Raw genomic sequence first — 23550 nt, 5'->3', positions numbered from 1 at the left:
ATTCAAAATTTGTTCTCCAAATTAAGGAAGCAACCCCCCTCCCTCTATTGGCCCAAGCCCCTAGCTTATACTCAGTGACAGGGTGTCTTATGGGACTGTCCAGCTTGCATTTACACTTGTATTGAGTTTGCATTGAAGCAAGTTCTGCTTTCATCGCTGAAACAATTTCGTCATTCATCACAGTTTAGTTTATGTGTGAATTGTATATCTATGTGCTTGGAAAGACCTAATTAGGGTCTATATTGACACATGCAGCGTAGTCAGCTGATACTGAAAGTATATATTCATTTATTAGGAGGGCTGGAGATTTCAGTTTTTATTCAAATGTAAGAAAAATCCTTAATTTTCTATTCTGTTTGAGTTAAAACACTAACTGAACGTTTTGGTTTATGCATCTGTCAGAAGCAGAAACGGGATTGTTTCATCCCTCCTATAGGTCTTTCCAAGCGCAACACATGTGTTTGGTAATTGATCATGTATAAAGGCGTCCTATTATGTTGAGATGTTTTCAGATGAAACAGTAATTTGGTAAACATCAAGCTCTTAATTGATCTAGAAGTTAGGTTTTGTTAAATCGTTTTGTTAAATGAAACTGCCACTGGTCTGAAAAAATGTGCTCTACTTTGGCCAAATTGGCTGGTCCATTTTGGCTACAGTCCGTTTTGACAGGTATGTTTTGATTTGCGAGGGCGATAAAACACTCCACTCGCTGGGCTGTTCATCAGCTCCTTGCAGGGACATTGATACCTCTGCCCATCAGTACGCGACCAATGTGAAATTGTAACGCGCTGGATTGGAGTTTGCAACGACTAGTATTTTCCATGTTTAGCGCTGTTCTTTTCTGATTAACAGACAGACCCAGTTTTGTAACTACGCTATTTTTGTTTGAAAATGGCGTCTGAGATTGACACAGGTTAGTCTGCTGATACTTCAATAAGACTCTAGCTTTAGGATTAAGCGTAATCGAGAATGATAAATATTTAATGCGGTAGTCCTAGCTTTTTCTCCTAGTAGGTCCCTTATTCCGTATGATATATTGGCGCGTTATTTATACAATCCCCAGCCGTAGATGGCAGAATACTTCCATCATTCCATTTCAGTGTCGTGACCTGCTGGTTCATTTACTAAAATCCTCGTGTTGTGGGTTTTTGGACGCTTAAGAAACGTCCGTAGATTTCTCTCTAATCACATGGACAACTGTAAAACACCCCGTTCACTTATAAAAGACAACTTTCTCTTTAAAAACAAGTCATCTTCTGAGTATTTAAAATGTCTGTGTGATGCTACAGATGTCTGAGTGAAGCAGTTTGTAACATCACCATGTACATGTGCTATGTCCAGGACATGGCTGTTTATAACATCACCATGTACATGTGCTATGTCCAGGACATGGCTGTTTATAACATCACCATGTACATGTGCTATGTCCAGGACATGGCAGTTTATAACATCACCATGTACATGTGCTATGTCCAGGACATGGCTGTTTATAACATCACCATGTACATGTGCTATGTCCAGGACATGGCTGTTTATAACATCACCATGTACATGTGCTATGTCCAGGACATGGCTGTTTATAACATCACCATGTACATGTGCTATGTCCAGGACATGGCTGTTTATAACATCACCATGTACATGTGCTATGTCCAGGACATGGCAGTTTATGACATCACCATGTACATGTGCTATGTCCAGGACATGGCTGTTTATAACATCACCATGTACATGTGCTATGTCCAGGACATGGCAGTTTATAACATCACCATGTACATGTGCTATGTCCAGGACATGGCTGTTTATAACATCACCATGTACATGTGCTATGTCCAGGACATGGCAGTTTATAACATCACCATGTACATGTGCTATGTCCAGGACAGCAGTTTGTAACATCACCATGTACATGTGCTATGTCCAGGACATGGCTGTTTATAACATCACCATGTACATGTGCTATGTCCAGGACATGGCTGTTTATAACATCACCATGTACATGTGCTATGTCCAGGACATGGCTGTTTATAACATCACCATGTACATGTGCTATGTCCAGGACATGGCTGTTTATAACATCACCATGTACATGTGCTATGTCCAGGACATGGCTGTTTATAACATCACCATGTACATGTGCTATGTCCAGGACATGGCTGTTTATAACATCACCATGTACATGTGCTATGTCCAGGACATGGCTGTTTATAACATCACCATGTACATGTGCTATGTCCAGGACATGGCTGTTTGTAACATCACCATGTACATGTGCTATGTCCAGGACATGGCAGTTTATAACATCATCATGTACATGTGCTATGTCCAGGACATAGCAGTTTGTAACATCACCATGTACATGTGCTATGTCCAGGACATGGCTGTTTATAACATCACCATGTACATGTGCTATGTCCAGGACAGCAGTTTGTAACATCACCATGTACATGTGCTATGTCCAGGACATGGCTGTTTATAACATCACCATGTACATGTGCTATGTCCAGGACATGGCTGTTTATAACATCACCATGTACATGTGCTATGTCCAGGACATGGCTGTTTATAACATCACCATGTACATGTGCTATGTCCAGGACATGGCTGTTTATAACATCATCATGTACATGTGCTATGTCCAGGACATGGCTGTTTATAACATCACCATGTACATGTGCTATGTCCAGGACATGGCTGTTTATAACATCACCATGTACATGTGCTATGTCCAGGACATGGCAGTTTATAACATCACCATGTACATGTGCTATGTCCAGGACATGGCTGTTTATAACATCACCATGTACATGTGCTATGTCCAGGACATGGCTGTTTATAACATCACCATGTACATGTGCTATGTCCAGGACATGGCTGTTTATAACATCACCATGTACATGTGCTATGTCCAGGACATGGCAGTTTATAACATCACCATGTACATGTGCTATGTCCAGGACATGGCTGTTTATAACATCACCATGTACATGTGCTATGTCCAGGACATGGCTGTTTATGACATCACCATGTACATGTGCTATGTCCAGGACATGGCTGTTTATAACATCACCATGTACATGTGCTATGTCCAGGACATGGCAGTTTATAACATCACCATGTACATGTGCTATGTCCAGGACATGGCAGTTTATGACATCACCATGTACATGTGCTATGTCCAGGACATGGCTGTTTATAACATCATCATGTACATGTGCTATGTCCAGGACATGGCAGTTTATGATATCACCATATAATTTTTTAACTTGAAGTTTACACGATATACGGCTTTTCCATTGGACGAGAGGTCGGTCACATGACCGCGAAATTGACGTTCATAAGTGTATGAACGACACAATTTGACGTTCATACGTTTTTCACGAGACCGTGTTCTTGAAATGACGTAAACACTGACGGACTACTTCCACATTCCTGGGGAAACCCCTGGGAATTCCCTAACACGAAACATGCATAAGCGTTCTTTCTGATCATTTAGAACCTTTATTCTTGGTCTCAGCCTTTCAGTATACATTGAGAAATGTCAGAGAGCGTGACTGCACGATTGTTCACGAATATCCTCGCTACGGCCCATCCTAATGAACAAACGAAGAAATGCACATCTAAACTATCGTAGTATCGACTCGATCCGTGCCTAGGCTGACATTGTCCGTCTCCATCAATCTATGAATTTACCTTTGTGTCTGTTTGACGCATCTTTATTCACCTTTCAATGATCGGCCATTTGATCAATGATGACTAACACATGTAACCGCCACAGGTTCATTAACAACTTCAGAAATCTCTCCCGTCACGTTTATCGTGTCGGCCATTTTGACGTCTTGTACTTGATGTAAATGTATTACGACGCGCTGTCATTGTGACTGACTTACTGAGGTAGTTCTTTCCAGACCTTTCTCATCTGATGAGGATATTATTTGAACACATGTGTTGCGTAAGATGTTTCTGAAGAGCAAGTTGTGCATCCATACACCCATGTCACCTCTCTTTTTGAGGAACTATTTTACTCCGCGATTTAGCTGGTTGTTGTATGGCTGTCAGTGTAAACATGAGGTCACACGTACTAAATAAAATTGTGTTTAGATCTTGGCCTACATCCTTTGAGGTAAGAAATTGTGATAAAAAATTATAAGAATTGACCTTCACTTTGTGTGAGTTCATTGGAGTATGAACCTTCATAGAGTGAGGGCCAAACATTGTATGAACGTCGTCGCAAGCTCCGACGTTCATACAGTTTGGCCCTCACTCTATGAAGGTTCATACTCCAATGAACTCACAAAAAGTGAAGGTCAATTCTTAAGTACATGTGCTATGTCCAGGACATGGCAGTTTATAACATCACCATGTACATGTGCTATGTCCAGGACATGGCTGTTTATAACATCACCATGTACATGTGCTATGTCCAGGACATGGCTGTTTATAACATCACCATGTACATGTGCTATGTCCAGGACATGGCTGTTTATAACATCACCATGTACATGTGCTATGTCCAGGACATGGCTGTTTATAACATCACCATGTACATGTGCTATGTCCAGGACATGGCAGTTTATAACATCACCATGTACATGTGCTATGTCCAGGACATGGCTGTTTACAACATCACCATGTACATGTGCTATGTCCAGGACACACAGTATGGTACTTTATTCCTGCCATTAACGGGAAGAGGGGAAATCTTCCGGTCCATTGGTCGGTCTGTCTGTCTGTCTGCCCAAAATAATCATGTAGGATAAAGGCTCCATTGGGAGATATTGAAATTGAAAGTTTTCAGGGTACGTTTGAAAATTATTTTTTTATTCGATATCATAATTTACCTTTAGTATTCAGCACCACAAAGTTTAGAAACACATCAAAATATGAGATGACATAATTTGTGAAATTTTGCTGCAGTGAATTTTAGTGAAACAATGCCCTGTGATATCAGCCTAGCAACAAGGTCGTCTTATTGACATGTGACCTACTGCAGAGATTTTCTTCACAAGAAGTCGTGGTGCCGAATTCTAAATGTGCTTCAAATGATTGATTCAATGTTGTTTCTACATAAGCATGCTGTTTTGGCAAGGCTTTAGTTGTATGTTACATTTGTTTTCAGGAACTGACAATGTTTGCTTCAATATTTTTAAAATATGACCCCAAATTGACAGATTTTGGTGAACATTATTTTGCATTAGATGAGAGAGAAATAATGACCTTTACTTGGCGTCCCTCCACAGGACCTCCTCCTCCCCTGGAGGACATGAGCCATGTGTTGCAGCAGCAGCAGCTTCACCCAGGCAGCCGTCTCACATCACCACCTCCCTCTTCACATGATGATAAACTTGTGGACACAGTTCTGGTTGGTCTTTAAATCTCAGTTATATATTGAGTATGTAGATGAGTATTAGTTAGGTTTTCCTTTCCCAATTCCCAAACAGCTGATTCCTACAATAAATGACAGGTCTCTTAATTCACATGTCAGATTTAGAAAACAAGAAGTAAATTTGATAAATATCTTCTCCCTAGCCTTCAAGGACTGATGAGAAATCAAGAACAAAAGCAAGAGTCTCTACCAGCAAAAAGGTGTCTTCAGCCAGCAGTGGGTGTTTCGGTGGGCTCAAGAAAGGCTTCCTGTCTGCCAGCCCTCCCTCTTCAACACACACTAAAGCACACAGGACAGTGTCAGAGGAAGATCAGATGCCATTTCTTCAAAAGAACTCACAAACAAACTCCTTACACCTTCCTGAGGTGGAGCAAGCAATGAAACAAACACACTCATCATTTGATAACAAAGGTAGATTTTTTACTTATCCTGCATTACTCCTTAATGCATATTACTGCTTGTTCTTGACAGAGAAAAGAGCTGTGTGAAGGTCTTTGCTTGAAGAAGTTGTTCCAACTAGCTGAGAGGCCAACCCTATCACGCAGCTCCCACGTGACCAAAGGAAGTGATGTCACAGATCCTCACATTACTCTTGTCACTTGCTGAGAGAAGACCTGTTTTTGATCTGTAGCATAAACTTGTTCAAACCCTTATGTGTTTTGCTTCTTGAGTTAATGTTCATTGTGCTTGTGTTGTGCACACGGTTTGTATCTTGTGAAACATTGTATGTTTTAACATGTGCATAACTTTTGTACACCTGCTGGCGTTTTCTTAAGAAAGAAAATAATAAATGGTAAACCCAAGTGCCTGTTGTTTCAAGTAGCCATCTTGAATATTTTACGTGGCCAGTTATTAACTGGCTTGCGTTCTATATTCTTCTTGCTTTGTACCCCACCATTGGCTCTCCCTCGCAAGTATTTTGTCTTCGTTTTGTATGTTGTCTTACGTTTGTCGTAATAATTGTTTTATAAACCCACGCAGTGGGATAAACAAATTATAGCATACATAATCGGGAGGGGACGCATTGTGATTTGACACTGCTTCATTGCAGATATCATGCCCTTATGCTCAAAGTGCCGGCGTAATATGTTGGCGTGGAATCCCCACCCCCTGTGCCTTAATTGTACATCTAAATGTCCCCAGGGTCATAGATATAGAGACTGTCTCTCCGCTTTCCCCCACAGCTTTCAGATGGTACCTCCGTATGTCCAGGAAACGGAGAACACAACAGGCCAGGAAAACACACCGGCGCCAGATGTCTGACTTATCCGAGTATTCGCCCACAACCAGATCGGCTATCTCGGACGACAACTCACCGACCTCCATTACTACCATGATGTCGGGCCCCATGGTCTCTACCCAGAGCTTCCTGACGACCACGAACAGCACCGATACAGACGCCAGTGCCTCGTCGGACGCCTATACAGACGCCTTTACAAAAGCACCGTCTACAGCGTCCATAACGGTGTCTATCCTAGCGTCTCTGGTTGCGCCTATCCTTGTGCCTCTCCTAAATGCCTCTACAGACGCACACCCGGGACAACCGTGCAGCCCTACGATTAGCCATTCCACGATATCCTTGTGGACACTTGATTGGCGTCCATACAATGGCGCTCCAACACGGACACTTGATTGGCGTCCTTACAACAGCGCTCCAACATTTCCCAAGATCCTGGAACCGCCTAACCTCGTGGTGATGGTTTGTGGAAATTCTCCTCGTCTATCAACGTTGGTTGAACGTTTCCTCGGAGAAAGCGAACACACTCTCCAAGATTTCCCTACCTACGGCGTCTAGTAGATATTATCTGCACCACAGTTGATGATCACAACCCCATGACCGATTCGGTATTCAACAGAATCGTCATATGCTTACGGGTACCCAACTGGGTCATCGTTCACAACACCGGACCAGTCGTCACTCTTTATTATGGGGATCAATTTGCCTCTACACCGGCAACGTCACAGTTCCTACTCAGAACTCGAACACACCACTGGTCTGTCAACCACAGGGTTCACAGGGGATTGGCCGTGTGTGGAGCTTGAACTAGTCCACTCAGCATACAGGGTTACAGTTTTCTGCGCAGGACGACATACATGTCCCGTGTCAAGAACTACGACTGTAAACATCGTCGACCGTAATCAGGTCAACTGACCTCATGGGATCCGTGCAGTGTATTTGTACAGACTGGCTTGCATGATCGCTTATGTGTAACACTGCAACCACTCGACCAGACGCCTGTCGTTGTACACCAATGACTCAATCCCGAGTCTCAGCCTTCGCCCGAGACGAGACAGCTCTCAAGACCTAGGCTAGGGTGTCACAGCCAGCCTTCGCTGAGGCGTCCCAGTCTGGCTCATAGCAGCCGCGACGCAACACCCTCCAGACCCAGTGGCGCGGCACCACCTCAACCTCTCGGGGTAGGGGCAGAGAAAAAGGCAAGGCATCGGGCGCGTAACAGTCCCACCGCGGCCACTCCAAGGGAGGTAATGTCGACCGCAGGGACTTCAAGTGAATAGCCAGACAGGCACGACTGGGACTTCCACCCCCAGCCGTCCAAGTTGTCGACACTCCATTACGTGGGAGACTGGGTCGTTTCTTGCAGAATTGTGGGATCCCGGGGGACCCATATGTCACCAACATCATCCGACATGGGTACAAGCTGGCGCTTATAGACGACCCGCCGCTACCTACCCCCCTACTCAACAGCAGCTACCAAGCTAGTACTAAGCCAGTACATCTCGGCGCTGCTGGACAAGAAAGCGATAGAGGTTATACACGCCCCAGCCATAACACCGGGCTTCTTTTGACCTGTCTCCCTTGTCCCCAAGAAGGACTCAAACACAGGATGATCCACAACCTCGCCTCTTTTAACAAGCGCTACCTGGTGAGTCCACCTTATTTCAGGATGACCAAGTCAGGCTGCTGCGATCCCGGATCCAGGCACAGGATGTATTCATCAGCCTGGATATGGAGGACGCCTATCGACATGTCCCTATACATCCCGACGACCGGGTCCATTACCAATGGGCGGTTCCCCCATTTGGATTTTCGTTGGCACTGTGGCTACTCACACGGCTTACCAGGCCGATAGCCTCATACCTCCATCTCTGGGACATTCAGTTCGAGGCATACATAGACGACTGTCTCCTGAATCATTAGGACCTTGATCTCTTCTCTGTATCCAGAGACCGGTGGGAGCGCATGCAGGCGCACCTGACTCCAGCTCTCCACCTACCACGCACTTTGCGCCAATGGCAAGTCGGCCTGGACCTCCTAACCTCAGCGCAGGACTTGACCTACAGACTGCGCCCAGTTCAGATGTTCCATCGTCCTCCCGGATCATCTCAAGCAGCCATCGCTCACTGGAAGCAGGCCCTCAGACTCGCTGGGCTCTCCATCTCGATGGACAACATAACCGTCGTATGGTGCCTACGGAACCAAGGAACAACTCATTCGACCTTGCTCCTTCAACAGACTGTTTCACTTGGTGGATCATCTGGGGATTCAGTTCCAGGGTCAACACATTCCGGGCTGCCGAAACATCCTAGTGTATGCTATATCTCGGCCTGGCAAAGTCGCTCCCACAGAGTGGAAGCTTTACCAAGACGCCTTCGCTCTTGTTTGTCGAGACCACGGTCTCCCCAACATAGACCTATTCGCCACCAGCCAGAACTACCAGATCCTGACCTACATATCTCCGGTCCCGGATCCACTGGCTTGGGCAGTCGACGCTTTCAGCTTCCCAGGGGAAGGACTAAAAGCATACGCTTTTCCACCACCTGTACCCCTTCCAAAAGTCGTCCAGAAGAGCAGATCGACACAGAACCTTGATCTGACTTTGGTCACGCCTTGGTGGCCAGCAAGGGCTTGGTTCGTCGACCGCAGAAAGCTGTCCGACGCCAACCCACTGCCACTTCCAGATTGGCCAAATCTGCTGATCCACGCTCACAGCAGACAGCCATACCCAGGACCAGACAAGCTATGTCTTCACATCTGATCCATTTACAGGGAGCACTGAACGCCAAAGGCTACTCGGATGGAGCAGCTTGGGCCATCACGATGGCACATCGCCCAACCACCAGGAGCCTCTATGATGACTAGTGGCAATCCTTCGAGAGCTTTTGAAGGGGCAAGCAACAAGACTCTGCATCTGCATCGCATTAATTCCTGGCCGAGTTCATGCTCCATCAGCATCACAAGCGTAAGCTCAAGGGCAGTACCATCATGACCTACCTTGTGGTGCTCAACTCCATCCTGGCAGTTCTGGATGATCGGCGCATGACGTAAATTCCAGAACTACAGGCTCTGCTCCGCTCATTCAGGCTGGAAGACCTAAAGGCGAAATCTCGTACACCAGCTTGGGGCTTAAATGTCATTCACACCTCGCTGAGGGACGCGCCCTTCAAGCCACTCGAAGCGACGTCATCCTACAATCTGATGAAAAAATGGTCTTCCTACTGGCGCTCGCCACAGCAGCCCATGTCAGTGAGCTACACACCTTGGACGTGACGCTTGTCTGCTTTGAGTATGGAGCACACGGAGCTGTGCATCTTGGACTGTGTTGGGACTGCTTAGCCAAGAATCAATTCCCATGACAGCCAGATAGATCGTTCCCCATCCCTAGCTTCGATTGTGAACGCGGAAGATGAACTAGAGCTCCGTCTATATCCGGTTAGAGCGCTCCGCTGCTATATCAGACAATCCAAGGAACGCCATAGACAACGACGACGTCTCTTCATTCCGGTATACAGCTGCGACCTCGCAAGCGGAAGGTAGCCGCAACACGATCGGCCTCTGGTTGCGAGCCTTCATTCTCCAGGTCTACAAGGCCGCGGGATTTGACCCCAAGGCTCCCAACAACCCACATGAGACCAAGGTGATCGCCTCTACCATGGCGCTACACAGCAACTGAGCTCTACTTGCCATCATGGAGAGGTGTTCTGGCGATCAAACACATTCGTCGCCAGTCACCATATGCGAGATGTCACATTGGAGGATGTGCTAGGCATGCACATCTTGGTCCGTTAGTGGTGCCCAACAGGCTCCTCTACTACACATCTCTGACCTTGCCTCCAAGTCCAGAACCGTCCTTTCGACCTCCCCTGGCGTAACCGAGAGTTATTGTCAGGCTGCGCAGTACCAAAACGCATACCTGACTCTTCCCTTCCATGTAATGGTCATCCAGGTCGACCATACAGCCAAAGACGGGCCGAGGGAAACAGAGTTTCCTATACATGGAGTGGTCACCTGATGCCGACCACACAGCCAAGGACGGGCTTAGGGAATTGGAGGTTCCCATACACATGGAGTGGTCACCCGAAGCCGACCACACAGCCAAGGATTGGCTAGGGAACAGTGTCTGGAAATAAAAGATGAAAGTCCACATCTGAAGGTATGCCCACCGCCGGTTCCGTCTGATAAAGATGCATTAAGGAGTAATGCAGAATAAGTAAAAAATCTAGTAAAATCCTAGATATTTTTTATATTTGTATACTTATCTTGCATTACTGCGTCTAAAGGGACCCACCTATCGCAGATGTACCTCCTCAAGATGCCTTCCGATGTCCGGACTACAGAGTAATGTGAAGATCTGTGACGTCACTTCCTTTGGACACGTGGGAGCTGTGTGATAGGGTTAGCCTCTCAGCTAGTTGGAACAACTTCTCCAAGCCTTCACACAGCTCTTTTCTCTGTCAAGAACAAGCAGTAATATGCATTAAGGAGTAATGCAGGATAAGTACCGGGTATACAAATATGAAAAATATCTAGGATTTTACTAGACATGATATTTGCAACTGATGTTTATGCAAACACTTTCTGTCGTGGGGACAGAATAGGTTAAAGGGGAGTTAAAACTGTATGATCATATAGTGATGGTTTGACCAGATGATTTTGGTTTTGTTTACAGATTTTGAATGTGATAAAATTGGATTTTCAGGATCTTTTTAGCATCTTAAACTTTGATTTGGATTGGTAGATTATCTTGGCCTGGTGTTGGTCTTTATAAATATTACAAATCTAAAATCTGACCGTCGGCGGTATGAAAAACCTTGTCATTCTGATTTTTTTCTTCATAGTTTTCAGCTTTTAAAGGGGCACTAATCTAACGCAATTCCCGGGACTGGTTGTTGCGTTTGTTATTGGTTTTTCCCCGTGAGTACCCGGATGATACGCAACGCAACTGAGCGTGACCAGAGACTGGGCTACCGTCTGCAAGGACAGTTAAATAAACTTTGGAAGCTGGAGGCAATATTTGTTTTACGAATTTTTGCATAAACACTGATTGGTTAACTGTGATCTATAAAGATTTCGACAAAGGGCGCATGTTAATTAATTTCTTCAGCCTAAACAAAAAGACAAAAAAGAACAGCGGAGCTCATCGGATGTCCTCATTTGGAAATATCCCAGATGGTTATAGTTTAATACTAAAAAAAGTATCTATGCAGTGAAAGCATTTACGGATTTCGGATTGCGTCGATAATACGATTACTACTCCCTTGTTGTCATCCACGTTTTCTCGTATAACCCTACACTCGTGTATTTGTCGTCATTCACTTGATGCTCAGTTAATGAATTTATTACAGGTACAATTAGTGGTAGCGCCACTTAGATTACCGGACAAAGGTTCCCATTTGGCATTTATTGTGTCTGGGGTAATTATTCAATCTAAATCCAGGTTTGAAGTGAGGTGAAATGTGTGTTATGTAATATGCACGTGGCAGACCAGCAAGAGGTGAATGATCAGTTGATTTACTTTTTTTTGTAAATAAACAGATCGTTCCTAGTCATCAAAGGATTAACAGAAAATACGTTGATTGATTAATCACTGTTATCTTGCACAGTGGATATGTCAAAAGTGAGTGTTTACATGTCTAGGTTTACTAAAACAAAGGGAATACACTCATATCATGGCGTGAAGTGCCGATGTAAAAACAACATACTTTGTTCAAAGGGTTAACTGATAATACGTTGATTGATTGCTCATTGTTATCTATCACTCAATGGAATTTTTAGGAACCATGGACGTTATGAAAATAGTTGTCACGTGGGCTTTCTCAGCCGACCCTTGAGACTTGACACCTATGTGAAACACCTGAAACAATCCAAGTGATCAGTTGAGAAACGAACACGGGTTATAATATCCCGAAATGATATATATCTTTTAAAATATTTGATTGTTACAGAGACACGTGACATCAAATTAGTTTCTTTGAACAGCTGCAGACGAGTGGCACATTGTTCCTTTGTGTGGATATTCACGGATACATTCCTCGAACAAGGAAGCTCCTAAAATTTATACACATAAATTTGGTAGGTTGCAATTATGGTATTTGCATTTTGTTTTCCTTCATTTGAACCGATTCGGTCTTGTTTCTCTACGTCTTGGTTGGGAAATTCTTTAATGTGCGATAGATGTTGTTTTCACAGGTCTTTTCCTTTGTAAGCGTGTATATATTACCGTCAATTTGTAAAATGTGATTCTCTCAGGCAATTTATAAAATGTGTAAATATTTCAGTCATTTTGACTAAAAAATCTGTCCAGATTGATTAAGATGATCAAAAGGCCTACAAACATCACAACAGATTATTATGTAGGATTAGAAGCCAAACAACATAGACATGTACTTTTCAACGTAACATTTTCAGTCTCTTGTTGATGACATTAAACATCAAAATGTTTGGAATTCGTTATCATAATAATACAGATGGAATTGTTTTTCAGTCACTTTGTAAAATAACTCAATATTTAGACTTTAAATTAATTTGAAAATGTTACACATTTTGACAGTAAAAAATTATACACACTATAAAAAAAGCAATGCTCAGGTGAAATATTTACTTTGTGTTGCAAGTCAAAATAGTGTAAACGAAAATCGCAAAATTACCAAGCAAGTGACTTATCAAAACTTCGTCAACATTACCGATGCTACCCACAAAGATACCTACATTTCCTTACTATCTCGAAAACTGTATTTCATTTTGTTGATCAATGTGACCATAGGCCCTTATTAATACCCATAAAAGTGACTGATGCTCTTACAAATGGCGCAGCAGAGGTCGCGAACTAGTCTAGATTTCTGCTATACATCCGGGTACTCACTGGGAAAAAACAATAACAAAGGCAACAACCAGTCCCGGGGAATTGCGTTAGATCAGTGCCCCTTTAAGATCAGCCTATCTGTAAACCAAGCCAAACAATGTAAGGCCTTATCATAACCCTCTCTATTGTTCCTAATGGGAATAAGGCCTTAACATAACCTTCTCTATTGTTCCTAATGGGAATAAGGCCTTATCATAACCCTCTCTATTGTTCCTAATGGGAATAAGGCCTTATCATAACCCTCTCTTTTGTTACTGATGGGAATAAGGCCTTATCATAACCCTCTCTATTGTTACTGATGGGAATAAGGCCTTATTATAACCCTCTCTAGTCTTCATCATGGGAATAAGGCCTTATTATAACCCTCTTTGTGTTCATCATGGGACCAAACTACATGTGATTCATCTTCCATAATAGAATCAGTTAATGTTTCTGTGACACTGACGTCTCAAAACAATCCAACCGCAAAGCAAATCTAATGAAGTCTAATCCTGGAGCTCCCTAACCCTCTGTTGTATACCCTGATAGTTCAGGCCCCTTTCCAGAGCTGCAAACCCCAAACTGGTTCAGTGAGTGAGATTCTGTTTTAGTGTAGGGCCAGCAACCCATGTTAAGTCCCTGGTGAGGAGGCTGATCATTTTCAGCAATATTTTGGAGCACTCTATTTATTATTACCATATTTGCTTGAGTATAGTGCATACTTCCTTTTAAGAAACCAACGGCTGTATAGATTGGGGTGCACATAAAACACGCCATGATGAGTGGAGCCTGGATCCATACTGAAGTACACAATTTAATCATGTGATTATAGTCTGGTTATAAAAAGTGTTCATTGTATATATTTGAACTTATGTTTGTAATCTATTTTATTAATTTTTTACTTATCCTGCATTACTCCTTAATGCATTTACTGCTTACCTTACGACAATAGAAAGAACAGCGTAACAGCGATGGTCCTGGGTGAAGAAATTAAAAACTGTTGTTCGTAGTCCCACTTTTGCCGACCACTGCCGCTGTCCTGTGACCTTGATGACCTGAGGTCACCTTCTTCACATCACTGCCTGTCACGCTACAGCATGGTTGTGTACCAGCGGAGCTCTCGTTTGGGACTAATTTAGACCTTCAGTTTTCGTCTACAATCCTAAAATTGATCTGCGTTGGGTGATGCATTCTTTTCATATTACTCGCACCATGTTGTGTAGTTTTATGTGATTTATTTAGGCGTAAAAAGACTCTTTTATCCTGCCACGTTTGTTTTCTGCCATTTTGAATTGTGTTACAATTGTTTGCCTGCCAAGGTAGTCAAATTGTTTACAATTCTCAGCTATGTATGTATAACATATTTATGCGTATACAAATTATTAAATACACTTTCAACTTGTTACAATATTTTTGCCAATAGATTATTTCTTCCAGTCCCGCTTCATCAAAAAAATTTTAATTGCATAACTTATGCTTGCGCATTGTACTAATTGTCGTGGTAAAAATCTTCCAAAGATCCTCATCCTCATTGTCTGGCATGCACACAAATTTGTGCACCAAACTCTAAATGTGTCTTTTGCGTAAATCTCTCTCCAACGAGTTTTACAACTTATAGGCAGGTCACTCACAATGATATGGTTCGGTCATTACCGTGCAACCATTATCTTCGGCGGGTAATATGACGGATGTTACTGTCACTGCAGAAGAGGTCTTTACGATGACAAGTGGGTATCATTTGAAACTTTTTGCAAGACAAAAAGTCAAGACCATACAACTAAGTCACCACAATTCCTAGCTGAATATCTCCTACATCTGTGTACCCAAAGACACTTGAAAGATAGCACCATTACTACGTACTTGGTTGCACTTACCTCAGTGTTGGCCGTTCTGGAAAATCGCAAGATGACTAAGGTCCTGGAACTACAGGCCCTTCTACGCTCATTCAGGCTTTGAGGATCAGAAGGCCAAGTTCCGCCCACCTGCTTGGGACTTGAACATGGTACTTCGAGGTTTGCGAGGGCCCCCTTCGAGCCCCTCTATGCATCCTCATTTTATGATCTCACCAAGAAAACAGTGTTTCTCTTGGCATTAGCCTCGGTGGCACGGATGAGTGAACTACATGCGATCGACATCACCCTGGTTCGCTTTAGGCATCACCCGGAGCGGTACATCTCGGGTTGTGCTTGTATTTTATTGCAGGACAACCCGATCGTTCCTTCACCATCTCACCAATATCGACTATTGTGGGAACCAAAGATGAGGGTGAACTTCTATGCCAGGTGCGGGCACTGCAAATTTTCTTCAGCCGTTCCAAGACTAGGCTTGGTTCAAGGAAGTGGTTATTTACACCCGTTTCTCCTACGCCCATGACCAAAGTTGGTCGCAACACCATATCTCTATGGTTACACACAGTTATCCTTCAGGTTTATTTGATTGCCAATCTGGATCCTCACAAGATCTGGGCGTTAGCCTCTACCATGGCTTTAACAGCAATTGTTCAATTAAAACAATCATAGAAGGATGTTTTTGGTGGTCCGACACAGTTTTTGCCAGTTATTATCTTCACTATGTGCCTCAAGGACGTGAAAGGTGGCTCGGCTTTGGGCCGTTGGTTGCAGCCCAACAGGTTTCCAACCCCCAACGCAAATAATGAACTTGCCCTATACAGAGCCATTCTATTTTCCTGTGCATTTGCTCAGATTTTACCAGTGGAAGAATATTAGACAATTGGTTGTCTACAAGGGCTCTATGAGAAAGAATTTACTGGTGAGCTAGTTTTGTCTTTATTACTAAGGTGTATAGGGAGCTACTCTTTCCTATGTTCAATTGTTTTCACATTGAAACAACCTGACCATAATGGTGTTTTTCTGAACTTTTCCACTTCACGGTTTAATGACCAACTGGTGTCGTATTTTCAGAGTGTGAATTATTGAGGTTTCTGTATTCTGAGGGTTTCCCACCTCCAAACTGTCCGATACAGATGCATTAAGGAGTAATGCAGGATAAGTTAAAAATTTAGTAAAATATTTTTTACATTTGTATACTTATCCTGCATTACTACGTTTAAGGCCCACCTGTCGCAAACTTGCCTCCCCACTTTGGCTTCAGAAACCTCAAAAGTATGTTATTGTAAGAGCTTGGGCGACAGGCAGTGATGTGAGGGTGACCTCAGGTCATCAAGGTCACAGGACAGCAGCAGTGGTGGGCAAAAGTGAGACTACAAACAACAGTTTTTAATTTCTTCACCCAGGACCATCACCGTTATGCTGTCCCTCCTATCACCGTAAGGTAAGCAGTGAATGCATTAAGGAGTAATGCAGGATAAGTATTCAAATATTTAGATATTACTAAATTTTATCAAAATGTCATTCAATATTGTTCACATTGATATTGGCAAAATCATGTGTGAAGTGATTGGTAGATGCACCACTGTTATTTACAGCAACCATCATAACCATGGTCAGATAGTCTATACATGTATCATAAATCCCATACTTTGTCTCGTTAAGAGTCATATTTGTTGTATTTTGATATGTCAACATAATGTTTACATGGTCATAATTGCGGAAGCCTTGACAGTGACTGGTCAAATTTTTCCATATGTTCCTTGCTAATGATCTGAACAGAGATGTGTGGACAATAATGACAAAAGCTGAAGTACCAGTCATGATGTATTTATACGCAGATAACTTTCTTCAGTACAAGAATTGTTACTCCAGACATCTGCAGGGTTAAATGAAAATACTACAAATGTTACTCCAGACATCTGCAGGGTTAAATGAAAATACTACAAATGTTACTCCAGACATCTGCAGGGTTAAATGAAAATACTACAAATGTTACTCCAGACATCTGCAGGGTTAAATGAAAATACTACAAATGTTACTCCAGACATCTGCAGGGTTAAATGAAAATACTGCAAATGTTACTCCAGACATCTGCAGGGTTAAATGAAAATACTACAAATGGTTTACATCACTGACCATGTGTTTCACATTGCCCGATACCGCATGATGTCTTGTTTGACATCCAAAGAATGGCCAACACTAAGACTGATGTGATCATAAACCTTTCACTTTACTTATATGTAATAAGACATCAAGAGGTTAAATATCATACAGTTAGAATATTCTCTTTTTCGTAAATGCATGAGATCTCCTGTAGTGATCATGAAAGCATATTCTGTAATGAAAATTTGAGAGTCTTGTGCCAAATGAATGAAAGTAATGTTTTGGTATGATTTTCTTTTTTGGGAACATCTACGAGGGGTGTTCATTAAAGATTTCCCCTGACCCACTTCCGATGGACCTAGTGGAATGAAACTTGGCATAGGTATTAGTCTTTCTCCACATAGGAACCACCAAGAGTTACACACTTCTCCCATCGTTTTATGCAACTATGGAGACCTCGCTTGTAAAAGCCCTCATTTTGCGTCTGAAACCAGGACTTGACTTCAGAAATCAGTGTTTCATCATCTGTGAAACGTTTTCCCTTCAAAAATGACTTCATGGTTGGAAAGAGGTGGAAGTCAGATGGTGCAAGGTCAGGAGAGTAGGGAGGATGTGGAAGGATTTCATAGCCACAGGATCACGCTTCTGTCTGGGCAACATGAGAGTTGTGTACTGGAGCATTGTCTTGCAGGAGACGGACACCCTTGGTCAGCATGCCACGCCTCTTAAGCTTGATAGCGTCCCGCAATTTCCACAGCAGTGAAGACTAATAAGCTCCTGTAATTGTGGTACCCTTTGCCAAGAAATCCATCATCACTACTCCATGCTGGTCCCAAAACACCGTGAGCATGACCTTCCCTGCAGAGGGTTGGACACGTGCCTTCTTTGGGGGTGGTGACTCCACATGCTTCCATTGCATCGAATGAACTTTAGTCTCAGGATCATAGTGATGGACCCATGTTTCATCCTCTGTGATAAGTCTGTCAAAAAAGTTTGCCTGTTTTTTTTGGCACATGTCCAAAAGATCCTTTGAGCAATTGACTCATTCCTGCTTTTGGAAAGGTGTGAGCAACCTGGGAATCCATCGTGCAGACACCTTATGCATGTTCAAATTGTCATGGATGATTTTTTCCACAGATCCTACACTGACATCTTGTGCCAACTGGCGAACAGTTATACGTCGGTCTGCCAAAATGGCGGTCTCCACTTGATGGATAGTGTCCTCATCAATGGCTGAATGGGGGCGACAATTAATGGCAGCTGTTTCCACAGATGTCTGACCACACTTGAACTGGCGATGCCAGTGTTTAACAACGTCATATGATGGGGCATCTTCCCCATAAGTTGCTTTCATTTCATCGAAAGTTTCTTTTGGTGTGCGACCTTTCAAATATAAAACCTAATCACTGCTCGGTATTCTACTGGCTCCATTGTCACACCCTACTCGATCATAACACCTGTAAAAGTGGTAAGATTAATAGTTCGGTGCTGCAAATTCAGACATAACCCATAGATACATGTATCATTACACATGTGAAATTTCAACCAAATATGATAACCCTAAGTGGTTTAGGGGAAATCTTTAGTGAACACCCCTCGTGTGTATAATATATATAAGTACTATGTTTGTTATGTGATGTGGAAATGGGTTTCTCCGCACGACCGGGAGCAGTTCAGATTGGAGTGGTTTACTGTCCACCTTGGCACAATGGCTGTCAAATATCATAAGCGTTCATACCTCATCTAGATTTCAACAAAGCCTAATCATTGCAAGATCTTGCAAAATAATGTCATGGTGCAAATTATGTGAAAGAAGGGTAGATAGGTAGGGCTTGGCTGTAACTGTGTGGGAGAACTAATACACTTCGGCTGTGTTTGGCATATATATTCATGCATGCCTTGGATTTTGCACCAAATGGAGTACCACCAAAAACATCTTTAGGTTCAGCAACTAAAAGGTACTGGGTAATTACAATAATTATAGCCACTAGCAGTGAACAGGGACTATTTGCTGGACAATACCTGCCTGAATATTTATGGCCTTGATTTAAGTCAATATTATTAACCAAAGTCAAGGTGGTCTGTTAAATGACGGTGGCTTAACCGGCTTTATCATGTTCAATCACTTGAGCGACAACCTGAAAGAATTGTGCTTTTTTTATTGACCCTACATACTTGCTGATATGCTAATATGAATACTTTCTTTTTAGATTTTGTTACAGATTCATTATTGGAGAAAGTTTCAAGAAATAAAATCCTATCTAAGCACCTCGCTGATCCCATGTTCTCCCAAGCTATCACAGAATTTCAGACAAATCCCCAGGCAGCTCTCATCAAATACCAACATAACCAGGAAATCCAGCTTGTCTTCAAAGAATTCTGTGAATTGATGGGTGAGTTGCTATGAACCTAGGCATATGTCAGGGCAGAACACATGCTGCATGGAACTCAGATCTGATGAGGTAACAGCTGCTTACACTTGTAACTGAGACATGTAATTCGGTATCTTTCAAAATTTCTTGATTCTGATTGGTCAATCAGGTAATGTTCATCCCTATAGATATTTGTTTCACATTGGTTTGTGTTACTTGGATATAGCATGTGGTTGCCGTGCTTACCTCCCTCTAACATCACACAGCAGTATAACAGATGGATTTCAAAGTTGCAACTGGTGTGTGGAGCAGGTGAGCTACAGTGGTGTGGTATTTGTCAGCTCAGGTGGCCTGACCAGTGGATTCACATAGCAATATAGCATGTCACAAGCTAATTTGACCAGATATGCCTCTTGTTTGTATATAAGCATATTTTTTAACTTATCCTGCCTTACTCCTTAATGCATCTACTGCTTGTTCTTGAAAGGGAAAGGGCTGTGTGAGGTCTTGCTGAAGTAGAAGTTGTTTCAACTAGCTAAGAGGCCAACCCTATCACGCAGCTCCAACATGACCACGGAAGTGATGATGTCATGGATCAGCTCATTGCTGCTGTCAACCCACAGAAGGAAGACCCAAGTGTTGAACTCTCACATATGATTTACGCCATAGCGTAATGATTTTACACCTGGTGGTGGTGTTCACCACGGTAATCTCAGGTGTTGTTTAAAGTAGCCATCTTGAACATTGTTCATTGTCACACTTTTTCGTGGCATGCATTCTCTATTCTTTGTATTGCCTGGTTCTTCATCACTGACGTATTCTTGCAATGATATCGTTTATTAAAGCGATGGTGTTTTGCATTGTTTGCGTAAACTTGTTCTTCATAAACCCACATGGCATACATAATCGGGCGGGATGCATTGTGATTACACTCTGCTTCATTGCAGATAATATGCCATCTTGTACAAGGTGTCGCCGTAATTAGTCTCGGTGGTATCCCCATCCCTTGTACCTAAATTGCACGTCCCTTTGCTCCCAGACTTCTAAATGTAAGGGACCTACATGCTTCTAGGAAACGAAATTCCCAGCAGGCCAGTAAATTATGTACAAAAATGTCTTCTGTTTCTGAGCCTGCCTCACCACGCTTGGGTTTCAGCCTAGGCTCTGGTTCACGTCTCACTCTCAACCTCTCTCAAGCCATTGAGTTCGGGCAATTATCAGCCCAGGCGGAACTCACTTCAGTCACATGTCTGGGACTCCTCCTCCTTTTGTGACAAGAACCGAGGAAAAGGGAAGACCTCCGGATCCTACCAGCCCTGCCGAGACCGAATGAGCCACAATCCGGCCACCTTCAACAAGTGCTACCTGGCTCGTCCACCGTCCTTCCTGATGACCACACACAGGCTCCTCCTGTCCAGGATACAGGCTCACGACTCTCTTATCAGCCTGGACATCCAGGATGCATACCTACATGAACCCATCCATCCCCACGACAGGAAATTCCTCCGTTTCATCTTCATGTGAATCTACATATGGGTGGTGCTCCCATTTGGAATTGCCTCGGCCTCGTGGCTATTTACACACATCACCAAGCCATTTCAATGAGGAATGTCCAGTTTGAGGCGTACATAGACGACTCCTCCTGAACCACCAGGACACAGCCACAGACTTCATGCAACATCTCCTCCTCCAATTGGGATGGATGATCAATCTGCGGAAATCAGAGCTCACGCCTTCGTTCCGTCTCCAATTCATCGGAAGCCTAAATACACAAATGATTTGTCATTTCCCAATGAAATGAACCATTTCTTGACACATTTATATGAATCTGTAGGCATTTCAGAAAGGAAATGGATGAGAAATGTGTCATGATATGTTTGTTGTTGAACGGACTCTGTAAGGTGTGACAAGTTGTCTGGTCTGTAGCAGAGGTATAAAGTTGACTGCAAATAACAGTTTTTTGGCGAGAGAATTTTCTGACCCATTTCAACATACATATAGTAATGTAATTTATGAGTATATTAATTGTCATCTGCAGGTAATCATCTCTCAGAGTTTGGTGGAGATGGATCGCAACATGATGCACCATCTCAGTCTCCCCAGCCCCAGCCCTGTGATGAGGACATGCAGCGAATGCAGCAGATCCTGGCGGATGCCGAAGTACGAGAGATCCTCATGGACACCGACATTCAAACACTTCTCACATGCCTGAAAACAGATCCACAACAAGCGCAAAGGTGAGCAAAGATTATAGTGTACTAATTGTTTCACTGAAATACAGAAACACGCTCTCTCTGCCATGTTTTTACACACGAGACACCACACTTAAGTTTAATATGTGAACACTCTTTGTGAAACCTGTGTAAAAGCCATTGTGCACACTTTGCACGAAGCTGCATCTATACACTTTGCATCCATACACCTATAAACACAAAATTGGCATCAATTCTTAATTGTACAAATTATGACTTGTGCTTTTCAAAACTTCCAGGTCAATTTATCAGGGAGCGGTGGGGTAGCCTAGTGGTTAAAGCATTTGCTCATCATGCCAAAGCCAAAGGTTCAATTCCCCAAAAGTGTAGAATGTGTGAAGTCATATTCTGGTATTCCCTGCAGTGATATTGCTGGAATGTTGCAAAAAGCAGTGTAAAACCATACTCAATAATTCATTCAATTTATCAGGGTAATTTTAACTTTTGTTCAACTCTTGGGACTATAAACTGACTTGGAGACAATTGGGAATACGAATCATCCAGTTTGACATTTTAAAGTTAAAATAGTGGTAAATATAGTAAGAGTTTGACGGGACTGCTTTGAGTCCAACACAACCAGCATTTCAACACTTTCAAGTTTGATACAACAGGGTTCAACTTACGTTCAACATTCTAATCTCTCCAAAACAACCTAACTATTCAGTTTAGAGCTTAGTGAGCTTCAGTGCCCCTGTCTTTTCTGCCATGCCAAGACTGAAATACCTGGATCTTTCTAAGAAACTCTATTTTCTTTCAGATTTGTTCACCACGGCGGTTCAGACATGAAAGTCAAGATCAACAAATTGATCAAAGCAGGACTTCTTCAAATGGAGCCTGTTTGATATTAAATCATTGTTTGAAATAAATTGAAAGTGTTTTCCTTTTCAAATATATAACAATCACACTTACAACAGATATGCTTTTAGTTGGTGCAGAACAACTGAAACAACCTTTTGTTTCTTTAGGGTAAATTGATATTAATCACTTGGTTCTTCAAACATTGAATACCTCCAAGTAGAATCTTATAATTTAATTGAAGGGGCAACATTATTCCAGTTTCCAACAGTGCAATAGTGCAATATACCTGCAGAAGTAATGAGACATATTCATGTGATCATCACATATACTGCAACAATCACACAGGGCTGATCTGCGAACTGACAAGATCATCACATACAGCATCAATCACACAAGGCTGATCTGTGAACTGACGTGATCATCACTAAACTGCATGAATCACACAAGGCTGATCTGTGAACTGGCGTGGTCATCACATACAGCATCAATCACACAAGGCTTATCTGTGAACTGGCGTGATCATCACATAGAATGCATCAAACACACAAGGCTTATCTGTGAACTGGTGTGATCATCACATAGAATGCATCAAACACACAAGGCTGATCTGTGAACTGGTGTGATCATCACATAAACAGCATCAATCACACAAGGCTGATCTGTGAACTGACGTGATCATCACATACAGCATCAATCACACAAGGCTGA

General features: G+C 42.8%; 1 protein-coding gene across 1 annotated transcript; it reads left to right on the top strand.

Moving 5' to 3' along the window:
• Window positions 1-767: 767 nt before the first annotated feature.
• Window positions 768-22886, top strand: LOC139474148 (uncharacterized). The gene is made up of 6 exons (XM_071257033.1): window positions 768-913; window positions 5241-5362; window positions 5530-5797; window positions 19631-19813; window positions 21831-22029; window positions 22802-22886. Exons 1-6 carry the CDS (start codon window positions 892-894, stop codon window positions 22884-22886), a joined length of 879 nt encoding a protein of 292 aa, XP_071113134.1. The 5' UTR covers window positions 768-891.
• The last annotated feature ends 664 nt before the right edge of the window (window positions 22887-23550 follow it).

Source organism: Haliotis cracherodii, unplaced genomic scaffold (assembly GCF_022045235.1).
Source record: "Haliotis cracherodii isolate W230 unplaced genomic scaffold, xgHalCrac1.p SCAF_3, whole genome shotgun sequence".
In the NCBI taxonomy this organism is placed as follows: domain Eukaryota; kingdom Metazoa; phylum Mollusca; class Gastropoda; order Lepetellida; family Haliotidae; genus Haliotis; species Haliotis cracherodii.
Note: the sequence above shows the minus strand (reverse complement) of the source record. Positions and strands in the feature narration are given on the sequence as shown.

Excerpts from the sequence above, each read along its gene's own strand:
- LOC139474148 (XM_071257033.1), top strand. The coding sequence starts at position 892 with ATGGCGTCTGAGATTGACACAG. Across the intron at positions 5,363-5,529 it reads AACTTGTGGACACAGTTCTG|CCTTCAAGGACTGATGAGAA; the intron begins GTTGGTCTTTAA and ends TCTTCTCCCTAG. Across the intron at positions 5,798-19,630 it reads CTCATCATTTGATAACAAAG|ATTTTGTTACAGATTCATTA; the intron begins GTAGATTTTTTA and ends CTTTCTTTTTAG.